Source organism: Gallus gallus, chromosome Z (genome assembly GCF_016699485.2).
Source record: "Gallus gallus isolate bGalGal1 chromosome Z, bGalGal1.mat.broiler.GRCg7b, whole genome shotgun sequence".
NCBI classification, from domain to species: Eukaryota; Metazoa; Chordata; class Aves; order Galliformes; family Phasianidae; genus Gallus; species Gallus gallus.
Window position 1 is genome coordinate 58,370,996 of NC_052572.1, and position 20,925 is coordinate 58,391,920.

The window sequence follows — 20,925 nt, forward strand, 5'->3', positions numbered from 1 at the left end:
TCTGTAGATAGGTACCAAATTCTTCTTATTACATTTGTAAACATTTCTGTTGTCAGTATGTCATTTTTTGAGAAGGCCACATCAACATTTAAAAGACCTCTTCTATTAACCTGTGGGTGTGCTTCGTTGTTTCTTAAAGCCTTCAGCTCTCAAGTTCTGCTGTTTGACATCGTTGTGGTGGGATCAAGCCTGCCAAGTTGTGGTGACTGTCTCACATGCGAAGATTTCTTACTGCTGAGGGCCCTGAACAACCATTCTTTAGGTCTAGCAAAAGAAATGTAAAGGTGGACAGGCAGCTGTGTGTCCTGGCAGTGGCTGCTTTGCTTTCAGCACTCATCTACTGCTGAAAGTCAAACTGTAACTTCCTAAGACTGCTTTGAGCAGCAGTGTGGTAGCCTCAGTGGCTGAGCTAACAAGTGCTGTGAAGCATCTGCCAGAACCTGTAGTATGTTCAGCTTGCTGGTCAGGAGAAACTGACTTTGAGATTTCCTGAGTGTTTAGGAGTTGTTCTTGCACAAGCTTACATTTTCTGGGGGGTGCTGTTTATGTGGAGATTACTGACCTGCTGTCTATCCATTTTATGAGTTCAAGATAAACTGTTGAAAGAGATGAGGTGGAGCACGGCCATCTCTGTGTCCAGAGTGATGGCAAGTGTCAGGTCTCCTACTGTTAGAAAAAGTGGTGCTTATTTTCTTAGATGTGTGTTATGAACCAAGCCATGAAGGAGAGGCACTTTTCAGAAGACCAGATCAGTCAGAAACAAATGGTGCAAAAGTGTTGTACTGCTGTGAGGTTGATTTAGACTTGGAATAACCACTGCAGGCACTGTGTGTGCTCTAAGAACTGACTGGAAAGAAAAATGGCAGTCTGATATCAGTCTTGTGTGCAGTGTTGCACAGGGGTTCAAGAGTACTGTTGAGTCTTCAAGGATGACTCATGCATTTTTTAGTTACAAGCCTAGAAACCATGAAACAAATGTTTTGTTTTGGATGCATTCTGGTGCTGTTTAGAGTTTGGAAACATTCATTTATCCTGAATCTTCTGAAGCAAAAGAGTTGTATTTTTTTCAATGAGCAGATGTTGTGTTGTTTTTTTTTTTTTTCTTAACAACATCAAAAACCTTTTAAACTGAAAGTGTAATACTTCGTTGTGATGTATTGATTCCAGAAGCTCTGAAGAGACACTCGTAATACCATCAGTCCTATAGCAAAAACTAAGGTGTCTCTAGCATCAGGCAGATGTACTGCTTGTGATCCCTTGTGGTGTGCAACAGATCGTGTAAATGAACACGAGCAGGCAGACTGAAGGTACTCCAGCATCTTTGGAGAGAGATGAAAACCTTGCGTGAAACAAAGAAAGGTTGCTAACAGAAAGTGTTTAGTGGAATAAAAACAAAATAAAAATTGGACTGAGCTTATTTTTGAGTCTGTTCATATTCTAACTCTTTTCTCATTTGGTATAGCCTTTAGACTGGAGTTGTATCAGCATTGTCCTTGTCCATAAACACCATAATAAAAATGTCCTAAGGACACAGAAACAGCCTTGGAGCAGCTGTAGGGTCTTGCTGTGCCAACAACAGTCTTATGCTGCTGAGGGAGGAGCTCTGGCTGCTCAGCCATGTCTGTGAAACCACTGCTGTCCCCCACTGGTGAGGTGGCAAATGTCAGGTCCATGTCCCTGATGCACCTGAGTTACTGATTTGAGAGTAGTGCCAAGGATCTATTCTTCATGTCCTGCTTCTTGAACAGTACAGGGTGACAGAAAGCATCTCCAGCTTTGCAGGGAGTGAAGGAAATTGCCCTGCTAATCAGATGGAGAGGAGATGGAGGGTGAGGAATCTGTTTTAAGAAACCCAGTTTATAGTAAATATCAGTAGCTCTTGTAAGTACGTATGTAGCAGTTTTTACTTTTATGTGACAGCCTCACAAGCTGGGCCCATTACAGTTTCAAATGGTGTCCAGGTAAAGTGCTGGCTAAAGCTGATGTAATTGTTCAGACTGATAATGTCCAAGGGCAAAGTCTAACAAGAACTTTTTCTGCCTCAGATGAATTCTGAAGACAAAGCTACAGATGATGCAGTGATGGTAATAACAGCTTATGCAATCAATAAACCAGCAGTGACAAAGGATTAGATTGTAGTGGTGTAAAACTACTGCATATGATTATGTTAGAGATGCCTGTGAAAAGCCAAGTCAGTTAGATACTGAATTTTTGTACTTCTTGATTTTTTTGTTTATTTGTTTATTGACTTCTTTGTGGTTAATTCTTTTGTTAACTAGGTGTTTGCTGCTGTCTGGTTTATCTTGGTTTACTTATCTTAAAACATGAAATGGCTTTTTTAGAGAAGAAAAGGGAATGAAACTAAATCTGGGCTATTCACATTTAAGTGATTTATCAAAAGATTTATGGAGAGGAAAAATGAAACATGCAATAAAATATTTTAAAAATAATGCAAAGATCATATTGCAGCTATACATAACAATAATGTGAACCACAAGGAATCATGAATGGTAGAGGGATGCATTTATTTACGCCAGTCTTGCATAAAGAAAATTCTGTACTGCTGTTTCTCACATGGCCTGTAATTAATCTCTGTGCTCAGTGAGTACTGTGAGTACTGTGAGTAATCTCTGTACTGCTGAGTACTGAGTGTTGTGCAAATAAGACAAGTGAATGTGTGGGTACCTGTACAAGTCATGTATTATCCTTCTTGGCATTGTACACGTTTTATATTATTCTATACGTGTAAGTTGAAATGATGTAATTAGCAAGCTCTGCCAAAACCAGAACAGTGGGCACCAGAAAAATAAGGGTTCAAATTTCCAGCCTCAGCTTTCCAGCATTTTAAAAATCAAAAAATGCATATAATGCAAACAGAACCTTTCCTCAGCCCTGACGAGCTATCTGTTGTTGGGAGCCTTGTGAGTAGTTGAAGGCACAACTAATGAGTTAAGCGAGTTCTTTGGATGAGGCCCTGTTCTTGGATGAGTTCTTTGGATAAGGCCCTGTTAATTTACAAAGAACCTAATCCAACTCCCTTGTCCCTTCATTTTTGCTGGACACAGTAGGATCATAACAAACATGCAGTGTCCTTGCTTATAATCTCAGGCTAGCCCTGCTAACCATTACTCTTCCCAAAAATTTTTGGCTGTCATCTTGCCTCTGTATATCTGAGGTTGCTTCTGCTACAGACATGCAGCTGCATCCAAATCAGTTCCTTGCCTATGTGTTTATATTTGACCTTGTCATGTGGCATTCATCATCAATCACTGAAGTTGTGTTTTTCACAGTTTTGGCTAGCAGATATCTATCTGATTTATCACTTAACTTGATTAAGTGTTGCTGTTGCATTTACATCTTCAGCAAGGCATGTGGCTGCCTGTAGATCATGTCTTGCTCATCATTCAGCAAGGTAACATCATTTGCTTGGAAACACAGGGAATACTTTACAGGAGTAAGTACCCTAAAGGAGAAAAGCCTCCTTCAGTATATGGAAAATTCACAGTGAACATAAAAGCAGTGAACATATATGCTGCTGGAAAATGGAGAAATGTGTACAGGCAGCTGCAGCCAGTGAGGTTACTAGTGCATATTTTATTATACACTTGTGATGAGCTGAGGACACTCTCATGGGTCACTTGATAATATAGGTCAACTGACAGCCACTTATTAAGCCACAGCAAATCAGAGATATATAATTGGGTTGTATGTGCATCTGTGAGAAGGGAGAGCTGCTGAGTGAAACAACTTTGCCTCTACAACCTGAGGTTGCTGATGGACAGCAGAAGTAGGATCAGTAGCTTGGCTGTGCACTCAGTCCGCTGTGTGTAGCATTTTCTGTGCCCATCTGTGGTGATTGGGGATGATGGAAATGGATGTTCTCTATACCTCAAAACACATCCAAAGTGATGTTTTTGTTTTGCTGTTGCTGATGTCTATATAAATGTCAAGTGCAGAGGTAGATTTGCGGGACTAGGGATTAACTGGTTTTAATGGAGAAACAGATCCTCAGGTTTCTGACTGATGTATGTGCAGACTAATGCTGAACCACAAAGAAAGTGCAGTAAAGGAATGTTATTAAAAAAAAAGAAAAAAAGCTACACTTTAAGCTTTTTTTTCAGACATAACGATGCAAAATATATAACCATCTATAATCTTTATCACTACATACTGGCCTTCCTGTGTCTATGGAGTCAAAACATTTGTATACTATCTTCCTTTCAAGGTTTAGATGGTTAGACAGACACTAAGAGATCTTTCACACAGTGGAAAAGAAGATAATAATGTCTTATTTCTTATTTTAGTTGATACCAGCTGGCCATTACAATCATATGTATTGTAATTGAAACTAGCAAAATAAATACCTGAATGGACTGTGTCAGCTGGAGGAGCTGAATAGGTCATGTTGCTTTTTCTGGATTTAAGCTGTTTGTTCAGCAAAACATGACTGTTTTTGCCAGTGCTTTTGAACAGCATTACCTGATCTGTAAATTCCGAGGCTATGTTTGCTCCAGCACCACTAGTTACAAGGGAAGGGGATACTCTTCCCAGTTATTTTGCAGGTTGTGTATATATGGTGTATGTGTATGTCTACCTTGCTTGTGTGTGCAGAGTAACAAAAATCGCCACGGGACCAGCTGTAGCTGCTTTCTATAAATGCTGCTGCACTATTTCAAGCACAAAAAAATAATTGTCATACTTTACAAGGTGACAGTTGACTGTGGCTGCTGTGCTCTCCACATTAGTATGTGGAGAGTATGGAAGCCATCTGTATTGTATCCATGAACATGACTCATTTGCCTAACTATTTTTATGTTGTGGGTGGTATGAATTCAAAGGGTTAACTTTTGCTGCCATCTGTCCGTCTATGAAAAGAAGCAAAGAGGTGACTTGCAGTTCTGTAGCTGCAGGCACACTGAAGGAGTAACTGGTCAAAAATATATTCTCTCTCCTAAACCAGAAGCTGGATATTTGAAGCAGCAAAGCATGAAGTTGAGAGATCTGGCTCTGCTGAAAGTTACAGATGTATACACGTATCGTGCAGCGTGGCTCTGCAAGGTGGGTGCAGGTGTGGCAGTGGCATGGTCAGCACTGCAGAAACATTTTCCTGTACAGGGAGGCATGGGGCAGAGGCCTCTTGTGCTGTTACAACCATGAATTTCCTGTGACTCCTATGCTGGGGCCTCTGAAAGGATGAGTGAACTTGCTTGTTGACAAACTTTGTACACAGCCTTACTGTTTCTTATTCTGCAAGTGTCTTCATTCTGCCAAAGTAGTCGCTGTGAGCTCTCCTATCTCAGCACATGCACTGAGAGAGGCTGTAAGGCAGCCGAAGGCAGCATGCAGACCTTCATTACTTTTAGTTGGAGCATGTAACTTGCCTGCTCTTTTGCATATGCAAGAAGTGAATGCTGGACCACAGTTGTGTAATGGGGAGGCAGCTCAGTGGGGTGCTGAGATCCCAAAGCAGCTGAGTCCCCAAGTCAGGGGGGGTGAAATCGAGGGTCCTGTCCAGGAACAGCATGGGACTGCCATGTAGGGGCACAGGGTGGAATAGCCAGCACGTGTGCCACTGTCTGGCAGCTGCAGACCTTTGCTTTTCTGCTGAGCAGAAAAATTAACTTTCAAGCAGACTCCACAGAACAAGATTTCTGTGATGTTTAACATTGTCTTTTTAATCCCTGGGAAAGCTTGCTTGTTTGTTTAAGTGCTAGTTGCGCAGTTCCTCGGTTTCTTTCTGTGCTTTTTGGATGTGGATTGTGTTTCTGGGTGGCTGCTGGGAGCACAGCAGCAGAGAGCTTGCCCTTCCTCCTGAGGCCATGCTCTGTGCTCCATGGGAGCAGTGTTTTTGGGCTGGTGCAGATCCTGCAGGTGGGCAGGAGGCAGGGGTGCTGCAGCAGAGCTGCTTGCTGTGATCTAGATTGTGCCAGCAGGCAGGTGTAAGGGAATCACTCAGAACTTAATGGTACTGGTGGGCAATAAGCAGTGCAAACTGCATGTCAGAGGTTAGCGTGTGTTTGCAGTAGAATGTGCTACATGGGTTAGCAGGTTGTCAAAAGTACTTATATTTGCTTGTATATGTTAGCATGCTTCTGTAACATGAAGCCATTGTAAACAGAAAACTTAATTCCAACAGCAAGCAGGTGTTAGCAGTGTTAGTTTTGTTTGCCGTGGGAAAAACAAGATAGATGCAGTTATCAGACGTGGGAGAAACTAGCTGGTGGGGAACTTGCCAGAGTTGAACGCGTGAGTGGGAACTGAGAATAAGAAGTCTCCCCTGTAATGGAGCTGTAGCAGATCATTGTTTTGCTGATAACTGGGTGCATGATGTGCATTTGCTTAAATGTGCTTTTCTTCTCAGACTTGTTGGTCTAGATGGGAACACTTCCTAATGAGAGCTCTGTCAAAAAAAGCAATCAAAATCCTTGAGAACCCTTCTGGCTTTGGCAGACTTGCAATCTGAATATGTCCCACCTTTTTCTAGTAGGCAAAACCTCGCAGCCTGGATTTTCAGGTAATTCAGGTATTTGTGGCTGTAGATGACTTCTTGCTATTCATTTCATTTCAACCGCAAAGTTATGGCAACCATGCTTATAGGTACATGCTATTAGTTGAGGTAGGAGACAAAAGTAGATGTGACTTTTTTTTTTTTTCTTAAAGCAAATAACAGGTGCTATTAAGAAAAGGCAGACATAGATCTGCATAGTCCAACCAAAAGGAAATAGCTTACTCATGCAGAAAATCTGAAAAAGTACTGCAAGCGTGAGACCAAATCACCATGAGAAAAATGTACATGCTCGAAAGATACCTACAGAGCAAAGATGAGTTTTCTGTCCTTCACCCATTTGACAGAACCTGGGAGCATGGCTGGAGGTGCCCACCCTCTGACAGGCCTCTGCCAACCTTCTTAGTGCCTGGGGCATTGAACAGGTGCAAACAGCAACGGCAAAACAGTAGAGGGGCCAGAGGCCCACCTTTGTTCTGTTTGATGGAGATCCTTGCAGCAGCACAGAGGTACAGGGAGAATAAGAGTGGTGAAGAGACAGAGCAGTCTCCTAACACGAAGCATAGGGGAGAGAACAGAGGATAGCAGTGGAAAGTATTCCCTTTCCTGTTTGCCAAGTAATAAAGCTAGGTGACTGTCAGGGTGCCAGAGCGTGCTGTGCTCCTGTTCTTTACAGGTGCTTCGGGAACATTTTCTTTCAGCCTCAGGTCTCTGCTTTTTTTTTTTCTTTTTCTTTTTCTTTTTTTTTTTCCAAGGCCAGTTCCAAAAAACTGAGTTGTACCTCTGGCTTCAGCACCTTTCTTTTATCATGTCATGATTCTTCTGACAAAAGAAGATTTGTGCTCCTGTGCAAGATTTAGCCTTGTTAGGAGATATGTGCACAGCCAGAACTTTACAGCAGCACATGGTGGTGACCTTTGCAAAAGAAACCAATGTTTATTTGTCAACCTGCATGCAGTACGTTCTGTTCTTGGGCTAGAATGTATAAGAAAAACTTCTTACTTTACTGGAATCACCTGCCTGTCTGCTTTGGTACACATGGAGCAGTTGAATTCTCTGCTAGAGATGTGTTTCATGTCTTATCTCCTTTCATGTATTCTTCCTGTAAGCAGATGGTAGGAAGTAGTGATTGGGCAGCTGCATGTTGAGATGATGGATTCAGCAGACTAGCTTGACTCTGTCAGCTTGGACCTGCTCTAGCAAGTGGTGCCTTGTGCTGGTTTTGTCCTCTATCCTGGGGCAACAGTTTCAACCTTTCCATATCACTGAGTATCAGTGCATTGACAGTTATACATACATTAATGAATGTAATTTAGAAATGTCCACATTCAGCATAGTTATGGGTCAGCATTTGCTTACTATTGAGCTCCGTCTGGACAGTGAAGACTGTAGTTACTATTAATGACATCTATTGTCCTTTAGTATGGTAAGTTACAATTAGTAGGATTTAGGTAAGCATCTAGTTGATAATCTCAATTGCAGAGAGACTCCAGATCATGCAGTCTGATGTCAGAATGGGTTTGATATGCTGCAGTGCTCCCAAGAAAGCATGCGATGTTCCTCATTTGAAAAGATTCTTCTTTAGGAAAAGAGGAGAAATAAAGAAGACCCAAGGAGGATCGTGTCTGTAGTCTAGTCATGGTTGCCCAGTGAGGGCAGTGAGTGCAGAATCCAGGGGAAGGACTGCAGTGACCACTGGACTTATAGGAGCTGGGTGTGTGGGCAGGAGGGAGCCTTTGTGGTCAGGGAGCAGGCCAGAGAGAGACATTCATGGAGTTGTTTCTCTTCTGAAGTTGGTATGAGGGAGTGGAATTTGGTTTGTAATACCAAAAAATAAAAAAATCTGCCTCACACAAAAGTGGGTCAGTTCTCCTTGTAACAGAAATTAATTTGTCAGCCAGGATATGAATTATTTCCATGTTGTGAATGTGGGTCTCTTTGTGTTCAGTTCTTCCGTTGCAAAGTTGCTCTCAGTAACTCTCCCGAAGGAGAGGAGTTTAAAAATAATTCCAGAGTGGAAGGGATTTATGCTGTTACCTGCAGGAAGACACTGCAAACAGGAGACCTTCTGACTGTGCTGAAGAATTTGAAGGAGGTAGCTAATAGGAAGAGAAATTCCAAATAAAAGGAAAAAAGTGAAATTTGTTCATAGTTTCATCTCAGTTTCCACTGTGTTTAAATAAGAAGGAAAAGCCCACAGGACTGACTCCACTGACAAATGAGACTGCTAATCTGATTTTCTTTTTTGTATTGTAAGATACCTAAGTAAAGCCATGAGGTTGACTACCACAGCCTAGTCAAGACCTAGGTGAAAGAATAAATGAAGAATTTTATGGAAAAGCAAGGGAATGGTTCCTTTTTATTGAAGGGACAACAGGAAGAGGTTATTTGTTTCTTTCCTTCTTTTTTTTTTTTTTAAGCAGATTGTGGCAGAATACTGGAAAACTGACAAAATCAAAGGTCAGAATGTTCTGTTATACCTTCCAATACTATGCATTATTAAATTTCTGGAAGAAATAGAAAAAAAAGAGAACTCGTGCTTTCAAATAAATTCCTAAAAATAGCTGTGTGGTATGTTCTTGCCTTGTGTGCCCAAGAGGAAAAATGATTTTCAAAATCACAGATAGTAGGGTGGTGTCTTTTTTTTTTTTTTTAACCACTTGATCTTGTTGAATTATTTAGCTTGAGAACACACGCAGATCTATTCTTAGATCTTTAAGCTGCTTGCATACTATGAAATGTAAAATAAGAGTTAGATTGAAACTGATCAAAAGCAAAAAGCCAAATATCATAGAGACAGGAAAAAATGTGTGCCCTAAGCTTTAGTGAGTTGTTTCAAATATGGGACATAAACATAACAAAACCAGATGTTCTCCAAATTGGGAGTACCTGTTGACTTTCCAGTAGTTCTTCTATTTGCCTGGTTTCCTATTTATACCAGCTGAGATATGTGAATTTAATCCCTATTTACTAACACTTTTCCCAAACATGTACCACTTACATTTGTGATCCCCATGTTCCTGAAGCTTTAAAATGTTTTGTTTTTTAAAATATCCCCTGCACTGCTTACATGTCAGTACGACCCAGTTCAACTCATTGTATGACATTAAGCGTAGTCCAGAACACGTTTCAGATCTGCCCTTTAGAGCTCAGTGTCTCCTGTTTAATGAAGACGTCACAGTCTGAAACCCTTCACCTGGTGATGCCCATGTCTGTACCTTAGGTGACAGAACCTTTAGCAAGGTGGACTTTATCAAAAAATTACAACTATATTTGCCAACATCTATTTCTGTCTGCATCTTTGGATTTTAGTGAACTGTTCAGGAAGTAAAAATCTTTGCATCATAAAAAACTGCAGTTATAACTTAATTTTCCTTTTTTTTTTTTTTCCTTCTTTTGGTCAGCTGGGAGAAGTGGAAATGCTACCAAAATATGAAGTATCTGCTTTCTTATGAAGAGATTTTTCAAGGACTTCATTGTGTTGTTTATTTATTTATTTTTAATGAGTGTATTTTACATAATGCATGCTCTAAATACTGTAAAAACTAAAAGCTAGTGGTGCTGGAATGAAGCAGTGCAGGAGCTCTGCACCAATGGTGTGATCAGTTTCAGACTCTCTCCTAGGTGGGCTGCGGAGCTTGCTTGTCAAGCTGAGGATATATGAAGGTCACCGCTGATGTTGAGAAGCCAGAACTTATCAAGAAGTCAGATCACTGCACAGATTGCAAATGGCAGAATTTGTTCTGCTCTCAGGAAAAAAACACTGTCCAAACAGTGCTGGGTGTATGTTTGTAAATTCCGATTCTGCAGGCTCCGGCTAATCTCCTTGTTTTGTCCTGCCTACAATATAAAAAGCCTTCTCCTGGCTGCAGCTCTGACCATGGAAGGAACCAGCTCGTGAGGGGAGCAGCTGTGTTACAAAGGGAGATGAACACGTATGGTTCCATAGGAGTCTATAGTCCCCTGCGAAAATGCATGAAGAAAACTGTCTTGCTAAGAGGAGTAAGTGCTCTGAATACATACAGCGAGGTAACTGTGTGATGTGCTTCTGATCAGAGCCTGTGTGAGCTACCCTGCCTGGTGGAATATTGCTTTTCAAACATTTATGTGAACTAACTCAGTTTAGTAACTCCTCTGCTCTGCTCGGTGTTTCAGGATCTTTTTTGTATTTTAATGTCTTACCGTACACTTTTCCAGTGATGTGATTAACTGATCTTTTTCGTGCAGGTTCTGCTGACCGTGAGGTTCTACTATGAACAGGTGATGGGGCTGTGCAGGCAGAGTGCAGATCTGTGTGCTGGGAGCCTGCGTGCGCTCCGCAAAATCTCTTAAGCAAGTTGTATCTGCCTGTTTCTGTTTCTGTGGTTAATAGTATGCCTTATATACCCATATCATAGTGGTGATGATGAGTTAATTATTAACCACCAATTTCTCTGTCATATACTCTGAGTTCACCAGTGAGGACGCTGGTTAGAGCTAACCACCATAAGAATTTCTGCACGTCTTTTTGGCTGTTCGTTTAGCTGAGTCTAAGTTCATCTGTGTTTTTGAACTACCTTATTTAAAGCTAATTTGTGTTAAATCTCAGCAAGCGGCAGCCACGGCAAGGCAGAGCATGCCTGCCAAGTGTTGAGACCAAGATTAGGAGGCTTTGTTTTGCTTTTGCAAAACTGTAGCATCTTGTTTAAATAATAATAAAAATTGAACTTCGCAGTTTATAATCATCCAAAATTCAGTTCAGGAAAAAATTACTACATAAGGTGTCTGGAGCGGAACAGTCTGGAAATTATCATCTTTATTTAAATGAGATGGGTTAACCACAGTAGAAGTTTAGTTTCTGATTTGAACTTCAGGCTATTCATAAAAATAAATGTCTTCAGTGGGTACACAGCTTAAGGCGTGTGAGGAAAGATTACAAGAATTTGTATTCTGGGGCCAAAAAGGAGCACGCCTTTGTTTCTTTGCTCCCAGGACTATTTTTGGTCCTGCAGATCCCAGACCTAGTAACTGTATTCCAAATCTCTGCTGAACATACAAATAATGAAAACAGCAAACTTCATTGAATTTCCCTATTTTTTTCTATGGTCATTTTCTGAAAGCAAATACTCTTATGCCCGTGTTGCTTCAGATAAAATTTTAATTTGCATTTGTAAACATATTTTACAAGTAACATATTAAACATAAGCTCTATTAACTATCCTCCAGCAAATATTAATTTTCAAAAGGTGCATATGTTTAAACGTGTAGCATGCTTTTTCAGATTTATGTATAACAACTGGGATGTTTTCAGACTTTCATGTGACATTTAAGGTACTTCTCTTTATTGTAAGGTTAATGCAGTGGTGGCATAAAAACTTAAAATAATTCTTCAACAGAAGTTATTTATGAGAGGAGTTGTAAAGAAACACTGATATTCAGTTTTCAAAAGGAAGAGTGACGATTTTTTAGGTGCAGGAATACCACAAAATTCTGTATATGCGTGTGGGTGTTAATGATTTCTAAATAATCTGGTATACCACAGAATTGGTTTCTGATAGCAGATCTATTCCAGATGCTGCTTATTAGTTTATGTTTATAATGTTGCCCTTGTATTATGCTAAAGGTATAGTCAGAAGGTTGTTTGATTTTTTTAAACATATTCCTTACTGCAATGACAAATTGATTATATGATGTATTAGTTATTTCAATACCATAGTCACATACCTTTTGAAGTGTCAAGAATGCTGCCAGTTGGAAAAAAAAAAATTGAGCAAATATTTGACCAGGTTCTAAGAAGAAAGCAAAAAAGCCTGTTTGTTGGAAAAGGACTATTCTTTCTTCACAGTCATTCTACAGTCTGTGCAACTTGGATACTTAAACCTCACAGACTTTTCTCACAAGCTACAGGTTTCCAGTATCTCAAAGTGAAGTACCTCTTAGTCCCCATTCCCAGACGTTCTGGTGATTAGTGACGGTGGATGATTGCAATACCTCATTTTTTGAAGGGAGGGACTCCATTTCAATTACCTCTTATTTTGATTTGCTTATTAAGAATTATTGTCAACGTCTCTGCTGCAGTGAAGCACGCTGTAATGTGTTCATTAATGGACTGACATATACATTCGTAGTGTGCAATCTTGGCAGCTAGGCAACTGACTGTGCTTAAGTTTAGATTTATTCTTTGAGAGATATCTGGCCTTCCCAGATGTGCCTTCATTTGTGTACTTCCTTGTCAGAACAGAAGTTTGAAGTTTGACTGCTCTCTAGTTATATGACATTGGAGGAGAATATGTTAAATCCCCACATCTCCTCTGTATTGCTTTTCTTGTTTTTATTCGTTATTTTCTGTTACACTGTCAAACTCTGAATCCAAATTTCTTTTGTGAATCAGCAGTGGAAAGTCTTTATCATGGAACTGATGAAGAACAAAATGTGCCATTGATGATGCCATGAGAGCACTGAAATGTCCCATCACTCTCCTCTGCCTTCTGCAGTTCTGTGCAGATTGGTGATGCTGCTGTGTAATGTAGATGGCAGTGTTTCATGAGCATACTGAATCTGTTTAGCCCTGGTCCTGTAAGGGCATTAGCTTGAAGAGCCAAGACAGACATAGCAAATAGATTTTGTTTTTTTCCTGTGGCCACCTTATATTAGACAAGGGACAGGTAGTAGAGGTCAGCTTGCAGACTTTCAGAAACTGGATCTTATAAGGAGGAACTGTATTAGGTAGACAGGTTTTAAACCAGATCTTCATTTGTCAAAATCAAAACTCTTCAAGACCCATCTGGATGTCTACTTGTATGACCTGCTGTACGGAAAGTGCTGTAGCAGGGGGTTGGACTAGATGTTCTCCAGAGGTCGTTTCAACCCCTGTGATTCTTTGATTCTGTGTATTTTAATACAGCAAACAAACTCACTTTTGTACTTGGCAAGTATCTTGCTCTGTGGGCAGGATATAACTGTAGTGTGAGGTACAGTTTTTTCAGTTGCCTCTTTTCTCTCTTGTAGGACGTAAGAGATGTTTTACAGGCACCTCTAGATCTTCTGAAAAGCTTATACAGGTGAATAAACTTATTGTTTCAGCTGTATTTAACTGCATCGCTTACATAATCATTTAGAAAGAAAGTATTAGTTATGCTTCTTTGTCCTAATTATCTGTTTAATTAAACTCACTAGAAGTCTCTACGAGAAAATAGTTCTCTGAGCAATTAGAGATAGTTCTTCATTACCTGTCACTTAAAGATTATCATTACTAAAATGAAGTACTTTCAATTACTTTTCAAAAGAGAAAATCTCATTTTCTACATTATAGCTGCAGTTCTTGAAAATTCGTTCAGAAGAATGTGCCTTTAAAGTTACCTGAAAAGCACAAGGCAATTGAGGGTTGTTTTTGTTTTGTTTTGTTTTGAGGCTGATGAGGAACAGAATACTAATAGTATTCAGTCAACTTCAGCTGTAAGTCCTCTGGAAGCGTACACTGCTGCCACTGGAATTTCAGTCTGCTCTCTCTTCTGTTACTGTCATCCTCTCTTTCTAGCAAGTGAATGCTCTTGTGATGGTTCTTTTTTGTTTATTCTGTCTGTTTTGTTGTTGTTGTTATGTATTGTAAGTGGTAATTACATTGGTGTTTTATAAGTGAATGACAGTGCTTTTTACTTGTACAGTTTCAGAATCGTCACATTGTAGCAATACTGCCATAAGCACCAGTAATTCATTCTTACTGGTGTAAGCATCTTTCTTTTTCAGTATCAACGGTAAGCAGATCACAGAAAACGGTACCAGTGTCAGCTAGCTGCATGTGCAGGTGAATGCCTTGTAAAATTAAGAGGAACTATAGTCATGAGATTTAAAGTTTTCTGGGTATAAATGCTGATATTTACTTCTTTGTTCCTTCTTTCTTTCTTAAAAAATGGAAATGGTTAATTCTGAACAAAAGATAGAAACCTGTCTACAAAGCAATTCTTGAACTATCAAATCTGAATGGACTAGATAAGTCCATTCATAGATAAGTTCACACCATTCCCAAAAGCATATAGAAAGATCTTCTGAGCTATTTAAAAGTACGTGAGGAAACCGATGAAAATCAACTGGTCCTTAAAATTTACTTGCAAATTTTCTTCTACTTTCATGCTTATTCAACAAGCACATTTTCTTGCAAGTGCAATTAAGCAACTCTTTCACATTTTAGGTTCTTACAAATGCTATGCTTTGTCTTACATTTCTACAGGAAGATCTAAATGACTGAAATTTTTTAGAAACACATCATAACCAGCATTACATGGTAATTAACATGAATTTGTCTATATACATTCTGTTGTTTGTTGATTCACAGTGATTCAGATTTCTTTGGTCAGCTATTTTTGGTTGTTGAATTCATTTTCTGGTTGGATTATGGTATTTTACTGCAATATCAGTGGTCTTGTGGATGGCCCAGTCACTTGCTGCTGTATTTTCTGAGCAAATCTTGTGCGAACCCCAGCTTTTTTTTGTTAGACTATGAACACTCTTTCAGTCTTATATTTATTTTCTCCTTCATATCTGGTTGTTTTCTTTGGGTCATGCAGTACTGATGTGCTCCCATATACTCTGATACAGGTTTCCCATTTGTCCTGTCGTTATCAGTTCACTGAATGTCTTTGAAAATGGTGTGGCAGGAGATGAGGTGAGATGGTATTAATCCCAGGAACAATTCTAGGATTTAACAGCCACATATTTTACAATATGTTCTGGAGGCTCATACTTGTTTAGGTTTGAACTCACCTTTTTGTGTGGGAAACTGACATTCGTCAGTATTTTAGTCTTAGTGTTTCTCGGCTATTTTTCCTCAGCTTATTTGTACAGGAGGGGGCATTTATTATTGCTCGTTTGGTGTTTTTATTATGTAGATATAAAAAATACAAATCTGTGTGTATGGTACCCTATCACATTTCATGCAGAACACACACTACCCCATGAGGTAGCTGTTGTAGGTCAGTGCCCACCTTTGCTCACCTTTGCTTGTGTGGAGGGAAGCTATACATTGAGTAATTCATAGTCAACAGTGTGAGGTCCTGATAACTGTTGTTTGAATTATGAAAAATACTTGCTGGGCAAGGCAGCTGTACTGAAGAGCCGCAGTGAAGTTTTCTTTGAATGCATCAAAATGCGTGCAGTATGTAGGAGTTCATAAACTGATATTAATGGCCTTTAACATTTTCTGTTAATATTTTCTCATTGCAGATTGTAACTAATATGAGGTTTGTAAAGTAATGTGACTTATTATTTTTGTCTGGGAACAAAAACTGGCTGTCCTTAGCTTACATTTTCTAGTCATTGGTGAAATGCAGAAAAATGTAAATTCTTGAATAAATATCTACACAAGAACTAACGCTGACAAAGATCAAGTGTTGACTTGCAGTTCTCTTGGCATGTGTTATTCAAATGACAGCGAAAAAAACTTAGTGGCTTCATATTACTAGCCTTGTATATTCAAATACAGTAGACAGTCTGTAATCGATGCTTCTGTTGACACAGATCTAGTACTTTTGTTTGAAGCATGTCAAGAAAGGGATAATTAATGCTTATACCTGGGACATCTATTGAAAATGTCATTGAAATTTTAATTTTAAAATACAAGATTCAGTTCCCTCCTTTTATGTCTACTGCATCAGGATGTACCGTGCAATGCCACCTACTGCGCTTGAGAGCGTGCGTGCACGTGGCAAATGGAAACAGCTCTGAATCAGCTTGGTGAAGTGCTGTCAGCAGGAGGTCCAGGGTTACAGGTTTGTAGCAATATCACCTTTCTTTCAGTGCTAGTGATCCTATGCTGGGGTGGGAGATTTAAGATATAAATTTAACCTTTGTCTTTAATGTATGTGACAGCATTACAAGGAGCTGATCACAGTTACATCTAAAATTTTTTGTTGTGTGGTATTGTTAAAATTCATGTTAAAAATAGCCATTGAACAGAAATATTTCAGCTGAAGGTTTTGAGGACATTCCATTGAAGGCTTTTCAACACTGTATTAAATGATCTAAAAGTAAACACATTCATTGTTAATAAGATGGACAGCAGATAGATACAGAAAGGCACAGATTGCACTTGCAGTGACCTTAGGCTGTAACCTCAAAAAAAACCCCAACACCAGTTTCTAAATTTTGGTATTTATATGTTGAGAGTTAAGGAATGCAGATGTCTTCTCTTAGAGAGCCATACAGTATCCTGGAAAAGAGAAATTATAAAAGGGATCTAGAGGTCTTAGCTAGCAAGCAGGTCAGCCAGAATGCCTATTGTAACATGTCAGCAAAATGAACTGAAGTGACATTGAGATTTATAAAATCATGACTGCAATGAGAGTAGATTTTACTTCTGTGTAAGGTATGGCTAAGAGGGACATTAGAATACTGCATGCAGCATCTGTGTTTCTAAAAAGACATTGAAAAATAGACCCTTGAGTTGTCATAAAAATGTTTCACAGGCTGAAGAAAATGCCAGACAGAATAAATCTTAAAGTTTAGTATGCTTAGCTTACCTAAAAGGTGGCGGAAACCAGGTGTACCTCAGCAGTGCAAAGATGATCTCCTCAGTAGATTTTTCCCTGGAAGCCTGCTAGTGCTGAGAGCAGGGGAGACGGAGATAGTGCCTTGCTTCCTTGTGCAACATTACATAAATCTAAGCATGTCAATCAATTGGTAAAGACAGAGCTCCCTGCCTTTAGTTCTTGTTATGTAATGCCTAGAAAACTCATTTTGAACATATTAGGATGATTAGATTGGAGAACAGCTTCTCCAGGTGCATAGCAGTCTCTTTGCATCTCAAAATGTTCTGTTTTGTTGAAACAATCTGATAGACATGGTGGCAGGCATCTACAGAACACTGTAGAACATTCAGAATGAGTGAATTTATAGTCCTCTCAGGCTCTGAAATCCAGGGGGTAAGTGAAGAAATGTGGAAACCTGAAAATAGCCCTTTTTTAAATATTTTTTTCTTACTGTTATACCAGGAATCTTATGGAATCAGACCACACTCATTTGGTCCTTTTTTCATGAAGTGTATATTGTACTGTATGTAAGGACATTCCTCTGTAGAAAGCACTCAATATGACTACAGATTTTTTTTGAACATTCTTTTAAAAAAGTTTTATTGTCATTATTTACATTCTGTTTTTCCTGAGATTTTCAAAAAGAATTTGCATGCCTTAGAGAAATGCCTGCATTGCTTTTTTTTGTTGTTGTTGTTCATGTGAATATGGCTCTTCTGACTGATCTGCTCCTTACTTAAGTGAAGAATCAGCATTTAATTGTATAATTTAAAACCAAATCAGAAGTACTTTAAAGCAAAAGAGCTTCTGTGCAATAAACAGAATAATTATTTACAGAAATGTCTGACATACTACATTCACAGGTTTAAGAACTTTGATTATGAAATATAGTCTTTTAAATTTTCATTATTTAGTTTGAGAGGCACTCAATTCACACAAGGCTTTTGGCATTGAGATATTACAGGTTTCTACTCGTGTTCAGAACCTCTCAGAACTGAAGTATAAAAGGATGGATTTCATGCACTCATAAATGAATTTGTTTACAATTTGTGCTCATGTATTCCTATAACAAAGGCATGCTGAATTTGGGGAAAAACATGCCTTTAGTAAGGACGTGATTACAAGTTGGGTTGGATTTAGAGCATGTGTGCCTTGGCAAAACAAAGGACTGAGGGAAAGAGCAATTTGAAATTGAATATGCAACACAGAAGTAAAGGTATTACACATTAGAGAAGATGCAAGCACGTGACATATAGAGCACATGAGAGTAATAGAGGAAGTAAGACAGAGCTGTCGGTGCGTCCTGAATGCAGTCCTTTGGATATGACTTTTAACCATGTTCTCATACCACACTGAGGAACTAAGAATCTACCTGAGAAATGAGGAACTGTTTTTGTCTCCTATTTCTGCTGTTGTTCTGCAACCTTAGGTGAATTTAAACCCTTGAAATGCTGGCTCTGCCCTCTGCACCTCCATTCATATATTTATCGACATGGGTAAGAACCCCTTGAGCCTCCGCTTCTGCTTCCTTGAACATCTCAATAGTCCTTCATTGGACTCTTTCCAGTATGTCTGTATCTGTTTTTCTCAGGAAGAGAATATGAACTGAATATGAGTATTTTATTATACAGCAGATACACCTAAGGAGCCTAACCAGTCACTCCATCACTCAAAGTCTGAATGCCAGTCAGTACAACCCTGCTATTTTGTGTGATGACTAGAGCAAAACATAACTGCAAATGCCCACTTCCCACCTTGTGCTCCTTCAGGCAGAGGGGCATAGTGCTGTCAGAGGTAGCTCCACCAGCTGTCACCACCACTTTACAGTTTACTTTCCTATTTGTAGAATCACAGAATCGCTAAGGTTGGAAAAGACCCACAGGATCACCCAGTCCAACCATTCACCCATCACCAATGATTCTCACTAAACCATGTCTCTCAACACAACATCCAAACGTTCCTTGAACACCTCCAGGGTCAGTGACTCCACCACCTCTCTGGGCAGCCCATTCCAGTGCCTGACCACCCTTTCAGAGAAGTAGTATTTCCTAACATCCAGCCTGCACCTTCCCTGGTGCAGCTTGAAGCCATTCTCTCTAGTCCTATCACTAGTTACACGAGAGAAGAGGCCGACCTCCAGCTCACTACAACCTCCCTTCACGTAGTTATGGAGAGCAGTAAGGTCCCCCCTGAGCCTCCTCTTCTCTAGACTGAATCATCACAGCTCCTTCAGCCGCTCCTCATAAGGCCTGTGCTCCAGACCCCCAGGCCCCAGTTTTGTTGCCCTTCTTTGGACACGCTCCAGGGCCTCGATGTCTTTCTTGCAGTGAGGGGCCCAAAACTGGACACAGTAATCAAGGTGCGGCCTCACCAGTGCTGAGTACAGGGGGACAATTACTTCCCTTTTCCTCCTGGCCACACTATTTCTGATACAAGCCAGGATGCCATTGGCCTTCTTGGCCACCTGGGCACACTGCTGGCTCATGTTCAGTCTAGCGTTAGTCAATACCTTCAGGTCCATTTCCTCTACACAGTCTTCCAGCCACTCTGCCCCAAGCCTGTAGCGTTGCCTGGGGTTATTGCGGCCAAAGTGCAGGACCCAGCATTTGATCTTGTTGAATCCCATCCCATTGGCTTCAGCCCAGCTATCCAGCCTGTCCAGATCCCTCTGTGGGGCCTTGCTACCCTCAGGCAGATCGACACTTCTAGCCAGGTTGGTGTCATCTGTAAACTTACTGAGGGTGCACTCAATGACCTCATCCAGGTCATCAATAAAGATATTAAACAAGACAGGCCCTAGCATATGTCAGGGAAGTTGAAGTCCCCCATGAGGACAAGGGCCGGCGATTGCACAGCTTCCGCCAGCTGTTCATAGAACACCTCACCTATCTCTTCATCCTGGTTTGGCGGTCTATAACAGATGCCCACCAGGATGTCTGCCTTGTCAGCTCTTCCCCTGATCTTAACCCATAGGGATTCAACCTTATCATCCCCAGTCATAAGCTCAGTAACCTCAAAGCACTCTTTAACATAGAGAGCCACGCCACCGCCCCTCCTTCCTTGCCTATCCTTCCTGAAGAGTTTGCAGCCATTCATTGCAGCACTCCAATCACAGGAGTGGTCCCACCACGTTTCCATAATGGCAACTAGGTCATTGCTTGCCTGCTACACAATGGCTTCCAACTCTTCTTGTTTGTTGCCCATGCTGCGTGCATTGGTATGGATACACTTTAGCTGGGCCCTTCGCCTCACCCTTAATCCCATTATCCTCCCCCCAGGCTCATCTCTAGCAGGCCAAGTTTTATCACCTTCCCCCTTCATATCTAGTCTAAAGACCTCTCTACAAGTCCCGCCAGCTCCTGGGCAAGGATCCGTTTCCCCCTTTGAGACAGGTGATACCTATCTGCAGACCTCAGGCCAGGTGCTGAGTAGACCACCCCATGATCAAAGAACCTGAAATTCTTCCGTTTGCACCAGCCTCTCAGCCATGTGTTTATGCAATGGGTTTTCCTGATCATTGCATTGTCTTTCCCTGCCGCTGCAGGAATACCTGCAAATACTACTTGTATACCTGCATTGTCAACTAACCTCCCCAGTTCCCTAAAATCATTTTTTATAGCCCTCAGGCTTCTGTCAGCAACCTCATCACTGCTGGCCTATCTACTATCTATCTGTTGAACTATCAACAACGGATAGTAATCAGAGAGGCAGATCAGACCAGGAATTTTTCTAGAAATATTCCTCACCCGGGCCCCAGGGAGGCAGCACTCCTCCCTATGGGTATGGTCAGGCTGACATATCGGGCCTTCTGTTCCTCTCAGGAGGAGTCACCTATGACTATCACCCTCCTTTCTTTTCTGGAGGAGGCAGTCTTTAAGCGTGGAACTGACCTCCTCACCTTAGACACACTTGGAGGCA

At 40.5% G+C, this 20,925-nt stretch overlaps 1 protein-coding gene across 4 annotated transcripts in view; it reads left to right on the top strand.

Annotated features, from left to right (window-relative positions):
* MCTP1 (multiple C2 and transmembrane domain containing 1) overlaps nucleotides 1–20,925 on the top strand; it is a 265,491-nt gene that overhangs the window by 23,445 nt on the left and 221,121 nt on the right. For 2 of the 4 annotated variants that reach the window (XM_015280543.4, XM_040655735.2), the window contains exon 1: nucleotides 10,382–10,507. The exons of the other annotated variants lie outside the window; for them this stretch is intronic. In XM_015280543.4, the coding sequence (XP_015136029.1) occupies nucleotides 10,433–10,507 (75 nt within the window). In that variant the 5' untranslated portion in view covers nucleotides 10,382–10,432. Of the gene's footprint in view, nucleotides 1–10,381; nucleotides 10,508–20,925 lie in introns of those variants that run through there. 4 annotated transcript variants of the gene reach the window in all.